This window comes from Taudactylus pleione, unplaced genomic scaffold (assembly GCF_031769625.1).
Source record: "Taudactylus pleione unplaced genomic scaffold, aTauple2 ptg000036l, whole genome shotgun sequence".
Taxonomy (NCBI): domain Eukaryota; kingdom Metazoa; phylum Chordata; class Amphibia; order Anura; family Myobatrachidae; genus Taudactylus; species Taudactylus pleione.
This window is the reverse complement of record NW_028284438.1, coordinates 6728915-6748042: the sequence shown is the minus strand read 5'-3', so window position 1 is coordinate 6748042 and position 19128 is coordinate 6728915. Positions and strand designations below refer to the sequence as shown.

The 19128-nt window shown below is 43.8% G+C and overlaps 1 protein-coding gene across 5 annotated transcripts in view; it reads left to right on the top strand.

Moving 5' to 3' along the window:
* Positions 1-3290: 3290 nt before the first annotated feature.
* Positions 3291-19128, top strand: part of PRDM5 (PR/SET domain 5) — a 261584-nt gene continuing 245746 nt past the window's right edge. For all 5 annotated transcript variants that reach the window (XM_088452227.1, XM_088452225.1, XM_088452226.1 and 2 more), the window contains exons 1-2: positions 3291-3481; positions 6048-6131. In XM_088452227.1, the coding sequence (XP_088308353.1) occupies positions 3389-3481; positions 6048-6131 (177 nt within the window). In that variant the 5' untranslated portion in view covers positions 3291-3388. The remainder of the gene's footprint in view (positions 3482-6047; positions 6132-19128) is intronic.

Below are 19128 nucleotides of genomic sequence, written 5' to 3'. Positions count from 1 at the left end.
TGCTTCCATGTTGGACCTAATGTGCACGGTGTGTGCCTACCGCAAGTTTTATAAAAAAAAAGGCTTCCACACACTCTGAGCACCCAGCAACCCTGCCCCTTTTCCTCTATTTCTGGGATGGTTAGATAGATTATGTCATTGCAAGGCAACTTCCGATGGCCATCCCCACATCACACTGCTGCAACATCTGTGGGCATGGGCATAGCTTTAGTGGGTGCAGGGAGTGCCATTGCAATGGGGCCCAGAGGCTTAGGGAGCTCAGCTCTGGCATCTGACTCAACTGCACCCTGGTCCTAGAGTTATCTACTAGGTTCACTGAATCAGGGCCGTTTGGGGGGGACTGTCGGGGCTGGAGTACCGGGCCTGGGCACTCGGGGGGCCTGCTCCTACCCACTCGCCACCATACTCAGAAGGAGAACTGCCGGGACTGCCATCAAGGGGGATTGCTCACTACCCGCTCACCTGTTACCCACTGCCACCGCCCGCTGTGCTTCCCAGATAGCAAGAGTGAGACAGTGACCTGGCGCGTTTGACGTTACACCGCACCGCTGATAGAGTGGACAGGGGAGCCGCGGCTTGTGAGGAGGACTGAGGAGCAACAAGAGGTAAGTGTGGGGCTGGGATGGGACTGGCTGTCTGGGGCTGGGACTCAGGCCTGGCTCCAGATACGTTCTGTTATTGCGGCCGCACAAGGGCGCTGGGTCCATGTGAAGAAAATCCCCGCCCGCCAGCCACCTGCTGCAGGTATAATTTTATGGTCAGGCGGAGGACACACGGAAGGAGCGGGTGGAGGGGAAGCACGGAATGGCGCTGGGTGCAGAGACACCTAGTGCCGGCCCTGCTGGTACTTGCTGTGAGGCTGACTACCTAGTGCTAGGGCTCACTACCTAGTGCTAGGGTTCACTGTCTGGGGCTGGGACTTGCTGTGGGGCTGGACTGGAGACAAGTGTCAGGCAGCAGGGCTGGGCTGTAGAGACAGAAGGGGGCCAGAGGTGTCAAAATTGAAAAGAAAACCATTTACCCAATTATCAAGGGCATATACATAATAATTATTGGGATGTAGTCAAGAAGCCGACGGTCTATATCACGACCGCTGGCTTCCCGACTTTCTAATCCCAGAGTGGCACAAATGACAGGTGTAGACATTCCGACGCATGTCATTACACCTACGCCGGGAGCCCGACACTCGGCTTACCGATCGAAGGTAAGCCGGGCGTGGACAGCAGTGGGGGGGGAGGGTTAGGTTAGGGGGCTCCCAGGGGGGGCTTAGGGCCTGATTCAGAGCCGGCCGCTATTTGCGCTCGCTCGTTCAGAAAAAGGGGCGGCTATTTAAATTGAGCGCTCGCTCTTTGCGGTCTGTTGACGCCTCTATGTCTGAGCGAGCGATCAAAACATGCGCTCGCTATTTTGTAAAAACGCCCCCTGGCCGCTCGCATCCTACATCATCTCCGCTATTTATTAGATTAATCGAGTACATCGAAAGGCATCTGAACTGCTCGCAGTACTTGTGGTTGGATTTTCCTACCGCAATCATGCGAACAGTTCAGGCTAAGAAACAACCAAGTGACGTGGTCGATGACGCTGCTTTGTTAATTATGCACACCCATAAAATGCCTGTTTTGACCGTTTGGCACACCTGCGTTCGGATTTCCACTCCCCATTTTCAAGCACCTTCCCCTGTTACCACCCACAAACGCCTCATTCTGTCACTCAAATTAGCAGGCACTCACTATTTTGCGAGCGCTCGATTTCTGACCGCAATGACTGGTTGGCGCATGCGCATTATGACCCATACGCATGCGCAGTTGTGCGAGCATCGCTCGGAGCGAACGAGCGGCCGCTTACGAACGGCTCTGAATCAGGCCCTTAGGTTTAGGCGCCCCCCTGGGAGGTTAGTCTAGGGGAAGGGTGGGTTAGGCACCCCGGGGAGGAGGTTAGGCACCCCCCCAGGAGACTTAGGGTTAGGCTGCGGGGAAGGGGGGGTTAGGTTTAGGCACTTAGAGGGGGGTTAGGACTAGGGTCTTTGGGGTGAAGGTTAGGGTTACGCACCCCTAAGGGAGGATTAGGGGCTAGAATAGGGTGTTAATACTTACATTTTGACGTTTGGGATCTTCAACCCTGCCGTGCTTCCGCTGTCGGGATCCATGCGGCCGGTGGTAATACCTACAACACCCTAATTATTAATACCCCATTTAAAATACTAATACCTCATATAATTGCTGCTGTTTTAAAAGGTGTGGGGGGTGGGGGGCCCTGCCTGTTTTGTCAGTCCCAGGCCCCTCCATTTCTGATGGCAGCCCTGTCCTGAATTGCCCACTACACACTATCTGGTCTATGTACTAAGCAATGTTAGGAGACAAAGTGAAAAGAGATAAGGTACCAGCCAATCAGCTCCCAACTGTCATTTTTCAAACACAGCCTGTGACATGGCAGTTGGGAGCTGATAGGCTAGTACCTTATCTCATTTAATTTTGTCTCCTAACACTGCTTAGTAAATAGACCCCTATATGTCATAATGTAAACTGGGACACTGTGTGGCATTTGTAAAGGTGGCAGAACAATGTGGCTTATTGCTAACTTGGGGACTATATCATGGAATAATATGAACTGGGTGCACTTTATGGTATAATGTGAATTAGGACACCACTATCAATCATACAATGAACTACAGCACTAGTATGCTAAACATTCTAAAATGAACAGGGGGTAGGTGCCCTTTCAAAATGACGCTATGGGACCCACAAATTTCTGGCTACACCCCTGTCTGTGGAGTCTCACTGTTAAAAAGGCAAATGAATCAGACAACAAGGTAATTACTTCTATGCTCTGGCTAGTACTAAACTACAAATACATTTCAGACTTCTGTGGGTTAATTGCAAGTTCTTACTACAGTATAATGTATATAATTTCAAATATAATGTAAACACCAACTGTCAATACATGATACAGTGAGATTCAAAACACACAAAAATATTTTCCCGTTATGCAGCCAAGTCCTTGTATTCTGTGTCTTTGAAACTAGCACCATAATCTGCATGTTCATATTGTTTTCACATCCTAATAAATGTCACAGAACATGTGATGACCCCACACTGAGGAGCTCAGAATCATCTCCCCCTGTCTCACTCTCTCCCAGCAATGAGCCTGAGCTGCTGTATTGATTTGGGACGAGCGTGCCAAACTTGCAGCCAATAGGAGAGCAGTGTGCCGCCCCCTGTGCAGGAACACACAGACACGGTGCGTGCTGGAGACCCCCTTCCCTGGCACCGGGTGTCCCCCATCTACTGCTACTGCCCACACCATGCAATAAACAGCCATCCACCCCGGCCAACATTCCCTGCATGCCCATGCTGCCTGTCTAAGCTATTAAAGAGCATATCCCATAAACATGCTGGGCATATACGTGCCAGACAGATTCTCCCTGAAGTCTTCCCACGTTCAGGACGGGATGGGGCTGTACACCAGCAGGAGAGTGACAAAGGTTCGTGTGATGATAAGATACAGGCTATGATGATGGCTGACGGGTGTCAGGGAGCTGCGCTGGAAGTGCATGGAGTCCCGGTCACAGTGTATAGTCAGTGTATGTGTGTGAGCCGGGAGGGGAGATGCCACGTCTACACACTCCTCACTGCAAGCAATGTCAGAGCAGCAGGGGGAATGCAGGGGATACAGACAAACCAGGGGGTGCAGGCATATTTAGCCTTATTCCTGAGTATTAGGGAGTTTCTCCCCTGAAGCTATCATCAGGTTATTTTCTAAGGGAGAGGTTTAGATTGTAAACTCTATTGACTAGGGTAATCCATACCTCTTATTTTTGCTTGAATGTTACTATTTAGAGACACTACTCATTGTATTTGCAGTGCTCCTAGCTATATAATGCTATATAACTACAAGAATCCCTGAGATCTCTTTACTTTGCATGCCTTTGGTATTGAGCTGCTTGTGTGGCAATTATGTTGTATTTTACTTCTGAATCAACATTAAATATAAAACACAGGCATTTATCTTTTATCAGTAAGATGACTCGAGCATTTATCTACACCGCCCTCTCCTAAGTGGTGGCCAATACTTTTTCCTGTGGGCTGGGCTGTGTATGACTATTGCAGTATTGCTGTGCAGACCCACACAGCCATAGAGTACCTCAATTGGGTCTCATTGCTGGGTGTGAGTAGATAGCTCATCTGTCATCACAGTGATCAACAAGATTTTCAGATGTTCACATTCAGCAATGCTCTTTAGCAAAAACATCATGTTGCTGTATAATGTCTTCTAACTGGATGCTATTTGTAAAGCTGGGCATACACTATACAATTATCTGTCAGAGATATGTCCAATCTGTCTGGTTGGAATGAAAATCTGGTAATGTATGGGAGCAAATGACAGTTGACCATATGGTCTTAAACACTGGAAAATGAACAAAAATTTATTGTTCATATTGGTTAAATTCATTTTGATTTAACCAATTTGTCTGACTGACAATTTTGTCTGTTTTTCATTGTTTGTGAGCAAATGGACGATTGTCATTTCCTCATGCTTGCCGTTTATTATTTACAGTGACATCTAAAAGAGCACACATTGACACCATTCATGTTAGATCAGAAATGAGGGAACTACACAATGACCTTGAGTAAATCGCATTAATAAATTAGTATTACTGAAGTACACAATTTTAAGGTTATAAGCACAAAAAAGTAAAGTCAACAATAAAGGGGATGTTGTCCTTATGTACAGTATTCCAAAAGAAAACAAAGATTTGTACTTCCAATTGCTGTATCCTTTAATTAAGTGGTGTTAACAAACTGCAACATATATGCAGCATCTTTAGTCGCCTGACACATGTTTAACCAAGTGCTTCTGAAGACAACATACTACATATGTACTAAGCATTGGAGAAAGATAAAGTGGAGAGAGATAAAGCACCAACCAATTAGCTCTTAACTGTCACTTTACAGACTGTGTGCTGTATTCAATTAGGTGTGAAAAGCTGTGATCGGCGAAAAAGTATCGCCGATTGCGTCTCTTCGCAAGGTGGCAACTATTTGCCGTATTCAATTGCAAAGTCTTTTCGCGTACGCGGAAAGTCAATGCAATGTAATAGGCAAAAAAGTTTTGCCTATGAATACCTGGCGGAAGAAAGTGCAGAATTGCGGTTTTGGGGTGCAGGGATGCAGAAACCACTCTGCACCCTTTGGACAGTCCCTCAAAAAAAATGCAAAAAAAAGACTTTGAAAAAGGGGCGAAAAAGTTCAAAGTTGGGGTACAAACTAAAAAACTAGCGAAATAGACTTTGGGGGGGTCTGCAAGTATTGGGGAGGGTTTTTTTGATTGCAGGTGCTTGCTGAAGGTGCGTTTTTAATGCTTTTTAAGACTTCACTTTAGCAATTTTTAACCATGCTTGCACCCATTTTCAAGTACCGGAAAATTCCCAAATTTGCTGGGAATAGTTATTTCCTCCCAAAATATTTGCTAAATGCTATTCTTCACCACTTATGCAAAAACGCTATATAGAGGCAATTGACAGCAGTTAAGTACACCAAATAGCTCAATGGGGGCTAATCGGGGACATCTATGCTGATCCCCAATGTTAGTACATCTTTTGGGGGGTGTCAGGCTGATTTCCCCAATAATGACTGCACTTTTCACATGTTTGAGCTTCACGTCCTTTGGAAGCGGGGGTGCGCACTAAAAGTTTTTGCGTACAAAACAAGCAAAGTAGGCGTAAAGTGCTTCATGCAGAAAAGTATCGCGGGTGCAAAACTAATTGAATACGACCTTGTGTTTGAAAAATGACAGGAGCTGATTGGTTGGTGCTCTATCTATATCCACTTTATCTCTCTTCGAGGCTTAGTACATCTACCCCTATACCTCTTGGCAGCCCCTTCAGATATGTTGTGATGTTCAGTAATGGTGGATCTGTAATGGATTGTGGTTAGAGACAACAGGAAGCCCATGCAATCAGAATCAAAAATGTTAACCATATAACTTTTAACTGACATCTTCATTTTGTGTACTAATTACCATATATGACATCTTTTCTTTCTGATTAGGGGGAGAAGTTTGGACCATTTGCTGGAGAAAAGCGAATCCCTGGTGAAGTGGATGAAATTATGGATAACAGATTAATGTGGGAGGTAAGGAGTGTGGTTAGCATTAAAATGGTTAGTGAAAGTGTTATTTTTGAAAGTCTTCCTTTATAGACTTTTGTGTGGATGACAAGCAGAAAATGCCTCACTTCTGTTATATTTGTGAGCAATATGACGGCATTGTGGTTAATATTGCTGCCTCATAGTGCTGGAGTCATGGGTATGACTAATATGCTCTCCCTGTGTTTGTATGGGCTTCCATCAGGTGCTCCAGCGCCCGGGATGCAGTCATAAGGTCGCCATTCGCAATATAGACAGTCATAATGTGGGCATCACAATGTAGAGAGCTATGATGTCGACATTGTTGGAATGACGATATGCAGCATGTGAACATCCCCAGAATATCGATATGTACACAATGTCATCCTCTGAAATGTCGGTATGTGCTAGGGTCAGACACTAGGGGGAGAAGTTAGGGGTAGGGATTTGGGATAGTGGGAGAACAGTTACCGGAACTGCTGCTCCGTCAGAGGTCAAATCAAATTTTTAAATTCAGTTGAATTTCAAAGATTCATAGACAGCTAATTAATTATATTTTGATTTGCCAAGAGTTCAGTGAATAAATAGCACCCACTTGAGAAGTGGGCAAACACATCCCAATTTACAAAGCAGATGTGATTAGCGATAGTCTGTTGCTCTACAATTATTTCCTGTGGGAGCTGATCCTGCAATGATAGATAATGGGATAAGCCTCCTTTACACCTAAAACCCCCAGTCCTGGCTTCAAAATAAAGTAAATTAATGAATAGTGAAAAAATCTGGATTATGCATTGAACAGACTGGACTGATTTCTACCATAACAGGAAGTTTACAGGTATGGGGTTTTCTGGCATTACTGATACAGTACCTAACCCTGATTGGCCAGCATAGGAATGTTGCCTTTATATGGGGCGTAGTATAAAAAACAGTTTGTTCCCCCCTTTTAGAGTCTGGTTGCATGTGGGGTTCTTCACCAATCTCCCCCCCAGGATTTGAGGTTTGAGGTAATTATCAATATTTGGAATTTTGATATAGAAACTCTGCCACATCAGTGATCCAATTACAATGTACAGAAATCACTACCACCCTATTTGAGCAAAATGATATGAAAAAGCCCACAAAGCTGACACACAATTTTAGATAAATGTTTTTTTTTCATAAAATACTCGGCTCACTTGTTTACCACGTTATCAAATGTACAAAAATTATATTTTCTTCTTTCTTGATCTAATTGCCGGCGAAAGGTCCTGAACTTTTCGCCTGGTGCACTTTCCGCCTACATCGCTGGTTTTGGGTCCGGAAAAGTATCGCGCGTACGGCTGCTATTCTCCCTATTCAATTCCAAGGGACGCGAAAACGGGACCACTTTTGGGGAAATCAGCCTGACACCCCCCAAAAGATGCACTGACATAGGGATCAGTATGGATACCTCCGAATAGCCCTGCTGAAGGTATTTGGGGTACTTTAATGCTCTCAATAGGTGCTTTTTAGCGTATTTGCATATGGGGTGAAGAATAGCATTTAGCAACATTTTTTCATCAAAATAACTAGTCCCAGCAAATTTGGGGTACCTGTAAATGGGGGCTAGCATATTTTAAAGTTGTTAAAGTGAAGTTTTAAAAATCAAGGACACAAACACCTGCAAAGAAAAAAACCCTTGGGCATACTTGGGGACCCCACTGGAGTCTATTTCGCTAGTTTGTCCCCCAACTTTGCACTTTTTCGCCCCCAAAATGAAAGTACTTTTTTGGGGTGTTCTTACGGTTTTAACTTTTTTTGATGCAGTGTACCTTTGGGGGACTGTCCAAACACTGCACGGGGGTTACCGCAACTTTGCACCCCAAAACTGCACTATATTCCACCTCCATTCAGAGGCAAATCTTTTTCACCTATCTGAATGCATTGACTTTCTGCTTAGGCAAAAAGTCATTGCAATTGAATTGGACGGAAAGTTCCCGACAGGCGAAATGACGTGATCGGCGAGAGAATGGCTTTTTGCCTGCAATTGAATATGGCTCATAGTCTAAATTGGGGGTGGGGTTCCCCATTTTTTGATATCCTAACGACCCACGACACACGAGTGCTCACCATTGCTTAATGATAAAAGTTGGTATTTCCAATATTTTCTTTCACCAGACAACTAATCACAAGCATTTTCCATGCTGGCTGCTTCTTATTAGTTGTTTGGTGAAGGGGGGTCCTAAGTGTGCAGGTGGATCTTATTTTATGGGTTGTTTGCCAGTTGTTTATTTCCACTTGGACCGTATTTTATCAAGAAAGAAGAAATATATTTGTTTTATATTTGATAAAGTATTGAGCAAGAGTTTTGATAAGTCTTTTATTCTACTAAAATTTATTTTAAAATGTGTCTGGGCTGTCTTTTTAAACAATAGTTCATAATGAATGGTGGTCACAAGGTGAAAACGCAGTCCGAGTACCGTGAGAGTGTATTTGCGTAATTGCAGTCACATACTGATGATGATGGTGATGATGATAACATTGTTTTTTTCTTCTCTTAGCGCTGGGATCATGGGCTTTAGCTGGTGCTGGAGGTAGCTGGTGAAGGCTATTGCCAGTGGTAGCCATCACCAGCTGTGTTGGGCTACCGAAATAGGGAGAATTACTTGTTTCATCTTATTTAGGGCTTTTCTCCCTATAATAAATATACCCTAGTATAAAATCTACACATTGCACTAAATGTATGTACATATATTATTTCAGGATAAAAGTATATACTAGGATCTCTACTGTCAATAAAAATCTCTAACGTTTAGATGTCATCAAAATGTGATTTCTGATTTTATGACATCTCTTTTAAGGTGTGCATGCTTTTTGCATTATTAGTGTTACAGGAATGCTTATGTTGTTTCTTGCAACAATGGTGTTTTGTTGTGTTAATTTTTTAATAGATATTTATAGTATGTTATCCAATCTGTAATGCAACTTGGACATTATCTGCAAAAAATATATTATTACATTAGAAAATGAGATAAGCTGTGCTCGGTTTTCACTTAATTCCCAATAATATTGATTTTGTTAAAATGTGCCAGAGGTAATGAGATTTTCTTCCTCTTAGGGAATCGGCGTTCTCAATGATTTCTGAAGCCTGCTTAGGCTAATGTTCAAATAAGCCCTGTTCAAACAGGCAAAGCTTTTCAATCTTATACTGTGTAAACATGCTTCAGATGAATACTTGCATTTATGATACACTGTATACTGAACCTATGTGCCAAAATGCCACTGATTTCACTGTGTCCAGTTGTATGTGTTGTCAATCCAATTGGGTAGTATGGTGGCACAGTGGTTAGTCTTGTTGCTTGACTACATTGGGATCAGGAGTTTGATTCCAACCAGAGCCCTGATCACTGAGTGCTCTGCTTTTCCCCCGCAAGCCAAACCATGGTGATAGGCTTATTGGCTGCTGACTAAATATAGACCAGTGTGTTGGGAATTTGATCTCCAATGGGGCAAGGACTGATGTACATGATATATGTTCTCCGTACAGTGCATAATATGGTAGTGCTATATAATAATGTACCACCAAGAGGACGTCTATAGCAAAAAGGTTGCTGCTTGTGAATTTGTATTTTTTGGTCAGTCTTCAATTAAATCTATTGGTGTGCAAACTCCCCCCAAAAATATTGTGATCAGAGTGTCTGTCCAGAAAGTTGTTCCTCTCCTGTAGGAAAGGTCATACATCTTACACCTTCTACAGATGGAATAACTTATCTTTGTCCGCCGGTGAGTGATGCTAACATTTTAAACTGGTTCATCTGAGGCACAGAGTCTAATGGGTAACTGGTTTTCCACAGGGACTACTGCAAAAATGTAATTGGCTTTGCTGTGGGACACACAAACAAGGCAACCCCATCATGCAGCAGCTGACACTGCATGTATCAAATGACACTTGGATGAGATACAGATGTAGTTGGGTAGAGCCCAGGAGTCAGGAAAGGGTAGCGCAGGTTACAGGTCACAATACAAGCCAATGGTCAAGATCATGAGCAGACAGTAATAGTTAAGGTTAGATCCATGTAAAGTAATCAGATCAGGCAGCATGCAGACACGTAAGCAGTCAGTAACAGTAATCAGGTGAGCTCACAGGTAACAGTATAACATATAAAATTCTCATTTTGCTCAAGGCACAATAAGGACTGATTTAGTCCCAAGAAAGTAAACTTGAATAGATCACCAGTCAATGACTGAGAGGTTGTTGCCAGGGTACCTATAAAATGTGAATAGAAAGCTTATAAAATTATATATGAAGTGATTTGTAAGCCCAATTTGTAAGTTCAAGGAAGCAATCTTGAAACAGATTGTATTGATTGATGCATATCAGTGTAGAGAGGTTTTTCAAATGTAGATAAAGTAATCTAATACTTTTTAACTAGAGCAAGTTAAATAAAGTTACCTTCAAGCCCAACTAATTAGGAAAGCCATGTATTCAAATATTGTTCTGTATATCAGAAACCAAATGAGACTGAACTGATCAGAGAGCTATCACCATTGTCAAGGAGGTCATCTTTGGAAACTCCTAAGATTTGACATTATATGAATTGAGAAGTCAATGGTTGGTGAAACAATACATGTAAAGCCCTAGAGATATCTTTTGGTGTCCTTTCATGGGAGCAAATCTATGTACATTGTAGACAGGTGATGACGTTCTAATATTTGCTCATAGAGTAGAAAAATTCAATCCACTAGCAGGGTAAATACCAGGGGCTAATTAGACTCCATGCCCCTGCCATTGGCAGCACAAATTCTGTTTTGTTTAAGCGAGTCCGCTAAACTAGCTTGAACCGTAAAAGAATGCTCTGGCCAAGCTTCTTGTAAAGAGATAACTAGCACCATATTATGCAATTTCTGCAATTCCCTTCAGTTGAAGCCCCCACTCAGCTCTGCTTAAACACGAAAGGGATTCTTAGCCTTTAGGGGTTTCCTTAACCAGTGCTCAATTCAGTTTGAATTGAAATTACCTGTAAACATTCTTTTAGAGAAAGTAGATGTGGCTTACATTTTATTTCCGGTTTGGAGTCAAACTCTTGCCTGGGACTTCAGCTGCCTCTAATATTCTATGACTTCTTTAAGGCTCTGGCTTAGTGGGTCAGTATTTTGTTCAACTCCGGACAATGATTTCAGAGTTAAAGTGGAACAGTGATGCTCTAGTTGCCATATTCTGGTCAAATTCCAATCTTCACTGGCTGGTCTTTATTTGCTCTCAATTAGGTGGATATTTGTGTCAGGGATTTTGCTCAAGAGTGGGAGTTATCCTGTTGCTCACTGTTCAAATTAGCAGTGGGAATCGGTATGATTTACCGCTGGACCCATGCCCGGCGGTTGGAATCCCGACAGCGGCATCCCGGCAGAGGAGGAATACCGATCGTCCTAAGGTAAGTATATACTAACCTATTTCTACCCACTAACCCTAACCCTCCCTTAGGGGTGCCTAACCCTAACCTTCCCCCCCCAGTGCATAACCCTAATCCCCCCTCTAAGTGCCTAAACCTAACCCCCCTTCTCGCCGCCTAAACCTAAGTCCCACAGGTGGGTGTCTAACCCTAAGTCCCCCCCTGAGGGTGCCTAACGCTAACCCCCCCTTCCCCCAGCCTAAACCTAACCTCCCGGGGGGGGTGCCTAACCCTAGTTCCCCCCCGGGAACCCTAAACCTAACCCTCCCCCCCCGCGGCTATCCGCACTCGCGCTCGGCATCCCTTCGATCGGGATGCCGGGCGTCGGGCTCCCGGCGTATGTCTAATGACAGGCGTCGGCATATCGACGCCTGTCTTTAGACCCTTGCCCGGATATGACAGTCGGGAAGCCGGCTGTCGGGTTTAGGTCCGCCGGCTTCCCGACTGCATACCGTTCAGGACACCAGTAGTTCTTGCTGTGGAGTCCATGCAACTTGGGTGGGTCCCATTTGTCACTAGAGGACATCTGCTCATATCCTGCTCCAAGTATCTGGGAAACTACAAAGTCTGATGGGTTTGGGATAAATCCTGTCAAGTATTTCCATCCTCTTTTCATCTATTATAATCATTGCCAGCATCACCACTTCAATTATACCTTACAACCACTTATGTCCACTTTCCTGGGCAGTGGTACAGAGAGTAATTTCATCTTCCACTATAGGCTATTTCCACCTAGGTACTAAAGGCTTCTATTTTTTTAACCTTTATAGCAAGAACTGTATGCCTCCCTTCGTTATGCAAATTTGAGGGCAAATCCTGGTACAAGTGGATTCACTAAACCAGCTTGCACTGTGACACTAATTGGTTTGTCCACCTACATTCAAGTTTAACTTATTGGTTTGTACATTCCTTACTAACTTTAATGCTTTGTTTTATTGTTTTCTTCCTTTGTTTTCACAAAAACCTTGTAAATATTTAGCAGATTTTGTTATTTTTATCGGGACCAGTGGCATAATATGCAATAACTTAGCGCTGTATAAACATTTTGGGAGGCTGATGCTTGTATATCCACTCTGGTATTCTGAGCATGCACATAGGCTCGTAATGAAGCACCATTTAGATCTTCAATTTTGCCTCGGTTATACAGTGTATACACCACACAAATTAGCCCTCTACTTTGAATTGAATGTAGTTGTATTCGCAGCCTAGTTACAATTCACCAGTCCTTAGGATAAGGTCTACATATTGTAACACTTGTGGAGTAAACTTTACATAACAGAGCATGCACAAACTGATATACAGGTACTAAGACCAATCTAATAGAGTATATGAATGTAAGATATATATAAAACACCATGGCAGTGTAGTTAGTAAACCAAACCTTCGACTCCAACTCTACCTCCTCCTTTATTACTACACTCCTACTCCAACTCCATTATAAATGAGAAATTTGTAGAGTGACCACTTCTACCAACAAGTAATTGATTACTTATTAGTTACCGGAGAATCATTGGGGGAGATGTATGAAACGCCAAAGCAGTATCAGCGCACGTTATGTGCGCTGTTACCGCTTCTCCCCGATGTATGATCATGGGGGTTTGGCAGTAAATGACAGGGGCGCTATGCGCCCCTGTCATTATCGGCGCTGCTATCTGCAAGATAGCAGTGCCGATAGCCTGGGCATTGTATGAACGGTCAGTTCGCCTGACCGTTCCGCCTGCTGCAGCTGTCGCTATTGACAGCTACAGCCTGGCGATGCCCTATCCCCACAGCAGGGACAGCGCTGTCCCTGCTGTAGGGGGGCTGCCGGCTCCAGGGCTGCACACAGGATCTCGCGATACTTGCGAGATCCCGCGCATGCTCAGTGAAGCCAGCTGATGCACTGTGTACCCCTTCAGGGATCAGCGGAGGGAGGAGTTAACACTCCCCCGCTCCGGCCGATGAGATATTCAAACATCTCATCGTTAGTGCTTCCTGCTTCGCCTAATTAAAGAGGCAAAGCAGGAAGCGATATAGCAACACTTAACGTGCTGCTATAATACATCTCCTCCCGTATAAGACAACAGTGTAATTAAGTAAATGCAATAAATGATACGTATTCTCCAGTAACGATTGCCCAATGCTGCTAATCCTCACCCCTGCTGTGCCAACATTATTAGTACTCCGAGTCATCACCTATCTCCTGTACGGTACCACCACTACCAGACCCTCCAACATGACCCCTTCCATAAGGTACAAAATGCTCTGCTCCTGGACTTCCCACCTAATATATGATGCAGCCACCTGTGTTGAAAGTTTGAAACACCTTTCTCATGAATTACCTACAGGTGTCTGCAATCATAAATTAGGTGGAAAGTCCAGGAGCAGAGCATTTTGTTCCTGATGTAAGCGGTCATGTTGGTTTGCCTGTACTACCAACATTATTAGTATCATATTGCCATGTGTTACCTCTCTGAACAACAGACAAGCATTCAATTTCACAATGCAGTTTTTTCTCCCTGTTATTTTAAACTTTATTGTTCCTAAACAGAGACCAACCCAGCCTTGCTGACTGTGCTGTTAAGTCCTGGCTTACAGCTCCTGCTATTTACAAAAATACAGGATTTCACTGTCATATATTCATATATTCGCAAGTAAATAATGTGCAATGCACCTAATCCTCATCCATGCGGTACACACATTGTTAATGCCGACTCTATGACTTCAGCTCCACAGCCCTGTTTACAACTTCCATCATCATCAGCACTTTTCTTTAAACTTGGACTTCTTAAGAGGCATAGGGGTCTATTTACTAAGACTTGGATGGAGATTAAGTGAATGGTGATAAGGTACCAGCTAATCAGCTCCTAACTGCCATGTCACAGGCTGTGCTTGAATAATGACAGTTAGGAGCTGATTGGCTGGTACCTTATCTCCGTTCTCTTTATCTCCATCCAAAGCTTAGTAAATAGACCCCACAGTGTCTATTTCTCCACAGAGTCTTTTTAGTTCCTGGCGTCTCTCTTCTCTTTTAGGGTATCTCTATGATTTTCCATCAGTATGTTAGCAAGCTTTTCTGTCTTAAGATATTGGGAATCTGATTAGCAGGGTCCAGCATGATGTGATGTACTCCTGTGCACTTTTAGGAGGTATGTACATTAATAAAGCTTTTTTTTTTACTCCCATATGAGTGGTCTGTGGCAGAGGTAATGGCTCACTGCTATAAAGGATGCTTGGCTCAATAACACAGTTTCTTGCCTCCTGGTAGCAAATAAATAACTGCATGTGTTTTTCCTTCAGAGCCGGTGTAATTGGTATAAAGGTCCCTGTTTGGTCAATGTCTACACCACATCAGGTGCAACTATTAGAAGGGCTCTATTAAGTTGTTTTTGTACTTTTCTCAGGAACACCATTAACCTTAGCATTATTTGAGTTGATGGGTAATCCGGTAATAACAAGCTTTCACTATATTTTTCTGGGACCATCAGAGGGCCTTATTTATCAACAAGTTTTATCACTCACAACAAGTGATGAAACTCATTGCGTATGATAAATGGTGCTCCAGCCAATGAGCTCCTAACTGTCAAAATGACAGTTGGGAGCTGATTGGCTGGAGCACCATTTATCATACGCAATGAGTTTCATCACTTGTTGTGAGTGATAAAACTTCTCTGAAAATACAAGTAGTCCGTCTCCAGTTCTTCAAAATACCTGTGTCATTGCAGAGCCGTGTCCAGCTGTGGACCATAAGACACAAGTTTTAAGACCCAGTTTGTGATTGTGTGAAATACCTAGGGCTCTGGTGTGCCAAAATATGCTGTAACTACCAGACATCATATATTTGCTTTATTTCCTTACAAAACACTGGAAAAATAGGAGTAAAAATATAAATTGCTGCTGTAAGTTACAGCACATAACATGTACTACACTCCCACTGCTACTACAGAATGTAAGCCCAGCAGTGTGAAATAATCTGTTTAATTGCTTTTTCTATTTGGGTTGGGGGTAAAAATTCAATAGACAGATTATATGTTCAATATTACCAGATTATGTAACTGCTATCTGTGATCTGTGTAACATCAGAAAAGTAGAAGCATTGTATGACACGTCTGAACTTGCATTAGATGTTCCACCTGTTGAACTAAAACTAGACATTGCATGCAGTTTAAAGTAAATATTTGATATTGTAATAAAGTTAGTATGCACTATAAATCACTGCACCTTGATGCCTAGCACATGCGCTCCAAGTTAATCATATTAAGCTAAAGTTTAAACTTCTGATGTAATTGTTGTGTTGTCTTGCAGTTTACATTATTTTGATCCACTGTATTCTTTGACGTGAAGCAGTTTTATGCAGCTACATGTACTGTTTTCCTTTAGATGAAAACTCTGTTCTGAACAGTAAGGATATGATTTAGTAAAGCTCTTATCTTCTGAGAGCTAAGCTGATCCAAATTTGATCCTGTCCAATCAGATGTTTATTCTTTTTTCCATTTCTGGTTGGACAGGATTGAGGTTACTTATGATCCACTAAGCTTAAGGATGTTAGAAACTTTTCTAATTGGCCTCCAATACATTATTAAAATTTTGTCACCAGGGGCAAGGCAGTAATTTGCCCCCACCCCCGTCATAACTATAGACTCTGTCCTTTCAGAACCCCCCCCCTGGTCTTTACAGCAGTCTATGCCCACCTTCCCGTATCACTGTAGCAGCATGTTTCTCTCCCCCCCTATATCTCTGTTTGTGCCACTCCTCCCCCACCACCACTTACCTGGATCTTCTCTTTGCTCCTCCTTAAGGCAGCGGCAGGCTCCTCAAACACTGTTGTTCAGTGCGCGTGACTTCATGACGTCACGGACATAGGGCCTGATTCAGACGGGTCAAGCGGGTCAATGGTGGGCCAATGCGCACACGTGCTGTGCGCAAGGTGTGTGCGCAAGCCCCGTAGCGAGTGAGAAATCACAAGCTCCGGGGCTTGCAACAAAATGGGGCGGCTGTCAATGTTGATCGACAGCTCGCCCCGTTTTGTAGGCGGGGAGGGGGGGGTGGCTGTACAAACGGAGGCGTTCCCGAAGGAACGCCTGCCGTTTGTGGGCGGCCCTACTGACATCACTCGTGATGTCAGTAGTGCACTTCCTGCTCTATTAGAGCAGGAAGACCACTTGGCATTGCGAGTGCTGAGACCCTACCACAAGGGTCTCCTCGCAAGGGTCTCCTCGCAATGGGTGGTCACCCACAACTGTGCGAGCGACCTGGAGGCCGGAATTTAAAAAAAAAGGGATGCCCTGATTCAGAGCTTGCGCACGCAAATAGCGTGCACCTCTGACTCAGGCCCGCAGTGCAGATAGGGAAAAAAAAGCTTTATTATGCCGGGTGATCTTGATTCCTCTATGCCTGAATGCTGCTGCTGATTAGTCCAGCAGTGCAGGCATGGAGTCCGGCCACAACCACCGAACAAGACATCAGCTAAAAATGGGTCAGGAAGCTCTGGCCAGGCAGACCCCTTGAGAGAGGGGAGCCCGGCGGCACTTGCCCCCTGTGCTTCCCCTTTAATCCGGGCCTTGGCCTACCCTATGAAGCCTACCTACCTACCACCATAGCATGCATCATCACTGTTTTCCCACATTTATCGCCAACCGTCTTGGCCCCCTTAGATCTAGTGCCCGGGGCATGTGCTCCCCTTGTCCCCCACCTAGTCGTAGCCCTGCCATAACAATATTTTTTTGTATTTTTATGCTAAATATATCATGTATGTAATTTCCCCAAAAAGTATTAAAACCAGAGCAAACATGAATGAGCATTAAACCAGTAAAAACTGTGACATATTATGACTTTGACTAAAGTGCACAATGATATTTATTGTGCTTCATTTATTGCCTTTGCATCTGCTTTAGTGAACATCATACTATTACGTATAAGCCTCAAAACTTGGCACACATTATGCATATATTCGATCGGGCTGATAATTGCATGGTGTATTGCCGCGACCAATCAGCAATGATCGGACAGTAGGCATGAAAAATCTTTTACGATAATTGGTCGCCCACATCTGGCAGTGTATGCCCGGCATTTCCCCTGTTCCTTCACAGACGGGGAGTCCAGATATTGTGTGGTCATGCACTGCAAAAAATCTCCCAGTGTATCGCCACAATATCCGTTGGTTTCAGTCAGATAAAATGTCTGTCGGTCTGGCAGATATTTGATCAAATGACAGACAGTTTATCAAAAATGTATGACCAGCTTTAGGCACGTTTCCAAGATCTTTGCATTTGTTTTCTATGCTCTTAAAATGTAGATGAAGAGAATATATAAAAACAAACACAGAACATTAGGACCCCATTAAACTGAAATGGTCCTGTTTTCTTCATACACATGCTTGTTTGTTTATCGTTCAGCTGTAAGCTAACTGAAGATGGTGGGAAAAATATAATAGGGTCTAATTTGTTAAAAGTGCTGATTTTTCAGCAGGTTTTAGAGTGGTGATTGTTTTATAAAAGCCAAATCAACCTGGTTTTGCCTTTACAAATCATGAGGCAATCCCTCAAGTCTGCTGTCTGGGGGTCATTATTGACTTCACCCACCACATCCATACTATCTCCCAATCCTGCCTCTTCCACTTCCACAATGCCCCTAGGATCAAAACAGTCCTCACTCTGGAGGCTACTAAGGAGGGAATTCCCAAACCTGTTTCTGTGAAGCGAACAACAAGCGCAGCGAGTTATCTCTGTATACCTCAACAAGTTGGTGATGAATTTCAACTGCTAATGTGCCATTTAGACGCAGAAATCTGATCACACTATGCACCTCAATGTTTGACCATGTTTGCATCAGCCTCCCCATCTTACAGCTGATGTTGGGACAGTCTGACTGATATGAGGTGCAATCTAATGCCAATGAGGGGAAGCAGTGGCCTACCTGCTCTGGCCTGGCGGTTACCTTACTTATTGAACCACCCTCGTATATGCAGTTTTGACAATGATATTGTGGATTGGGCCACATACGTAGAGAGAGTGGAATTATACTGCCAGACCAATAGTATTCTGGAAGATAAGAAAATGACAGTTTTTCTGAGCATCATGCACCCTAGCTAGAGGTGGCACATGGCACGTGGTAGCTTTATGTTTGTTGACAAGAATACCCACTCATTTAATATACAGGGCTACAGGAACAAATAAGTTGAAAACAATTTGTATAATTGCTAGAATTATTAGTTTTGCTTCCTCATTGGTAGCCTAATGGAGGTGACATATTTCAGCAATACCATTGTAAAAGGATCCTGTACATACTTTAAGACCAGATAACAATACATTTATTAGTTGTTCATGAGTTTTAATACATGGCTCTGATCTTTTTATTAGTCTGGTATGCCTGTGCACCCGCGCACGCAGGGGGGGTTTCCGAGTACCTAGAAACCCCCCCTGCCCGTTGCTCCATCACCGCTGGCCCGGCGAGCTGCTAAACAATATTACTTTTTTTTTTTTTTGCAAAGCCTGGGCTGGCTGTAGGGGGAGCTGCCCCTCCCAGTCACTTCCCATAGGGGCACTGTGACCGGCCGGCACTGTGAGAGAGCGCCTCCGCTGCCAGGGACTCTCTGTCTTTTACAGCAAGCGCAGCGAGTC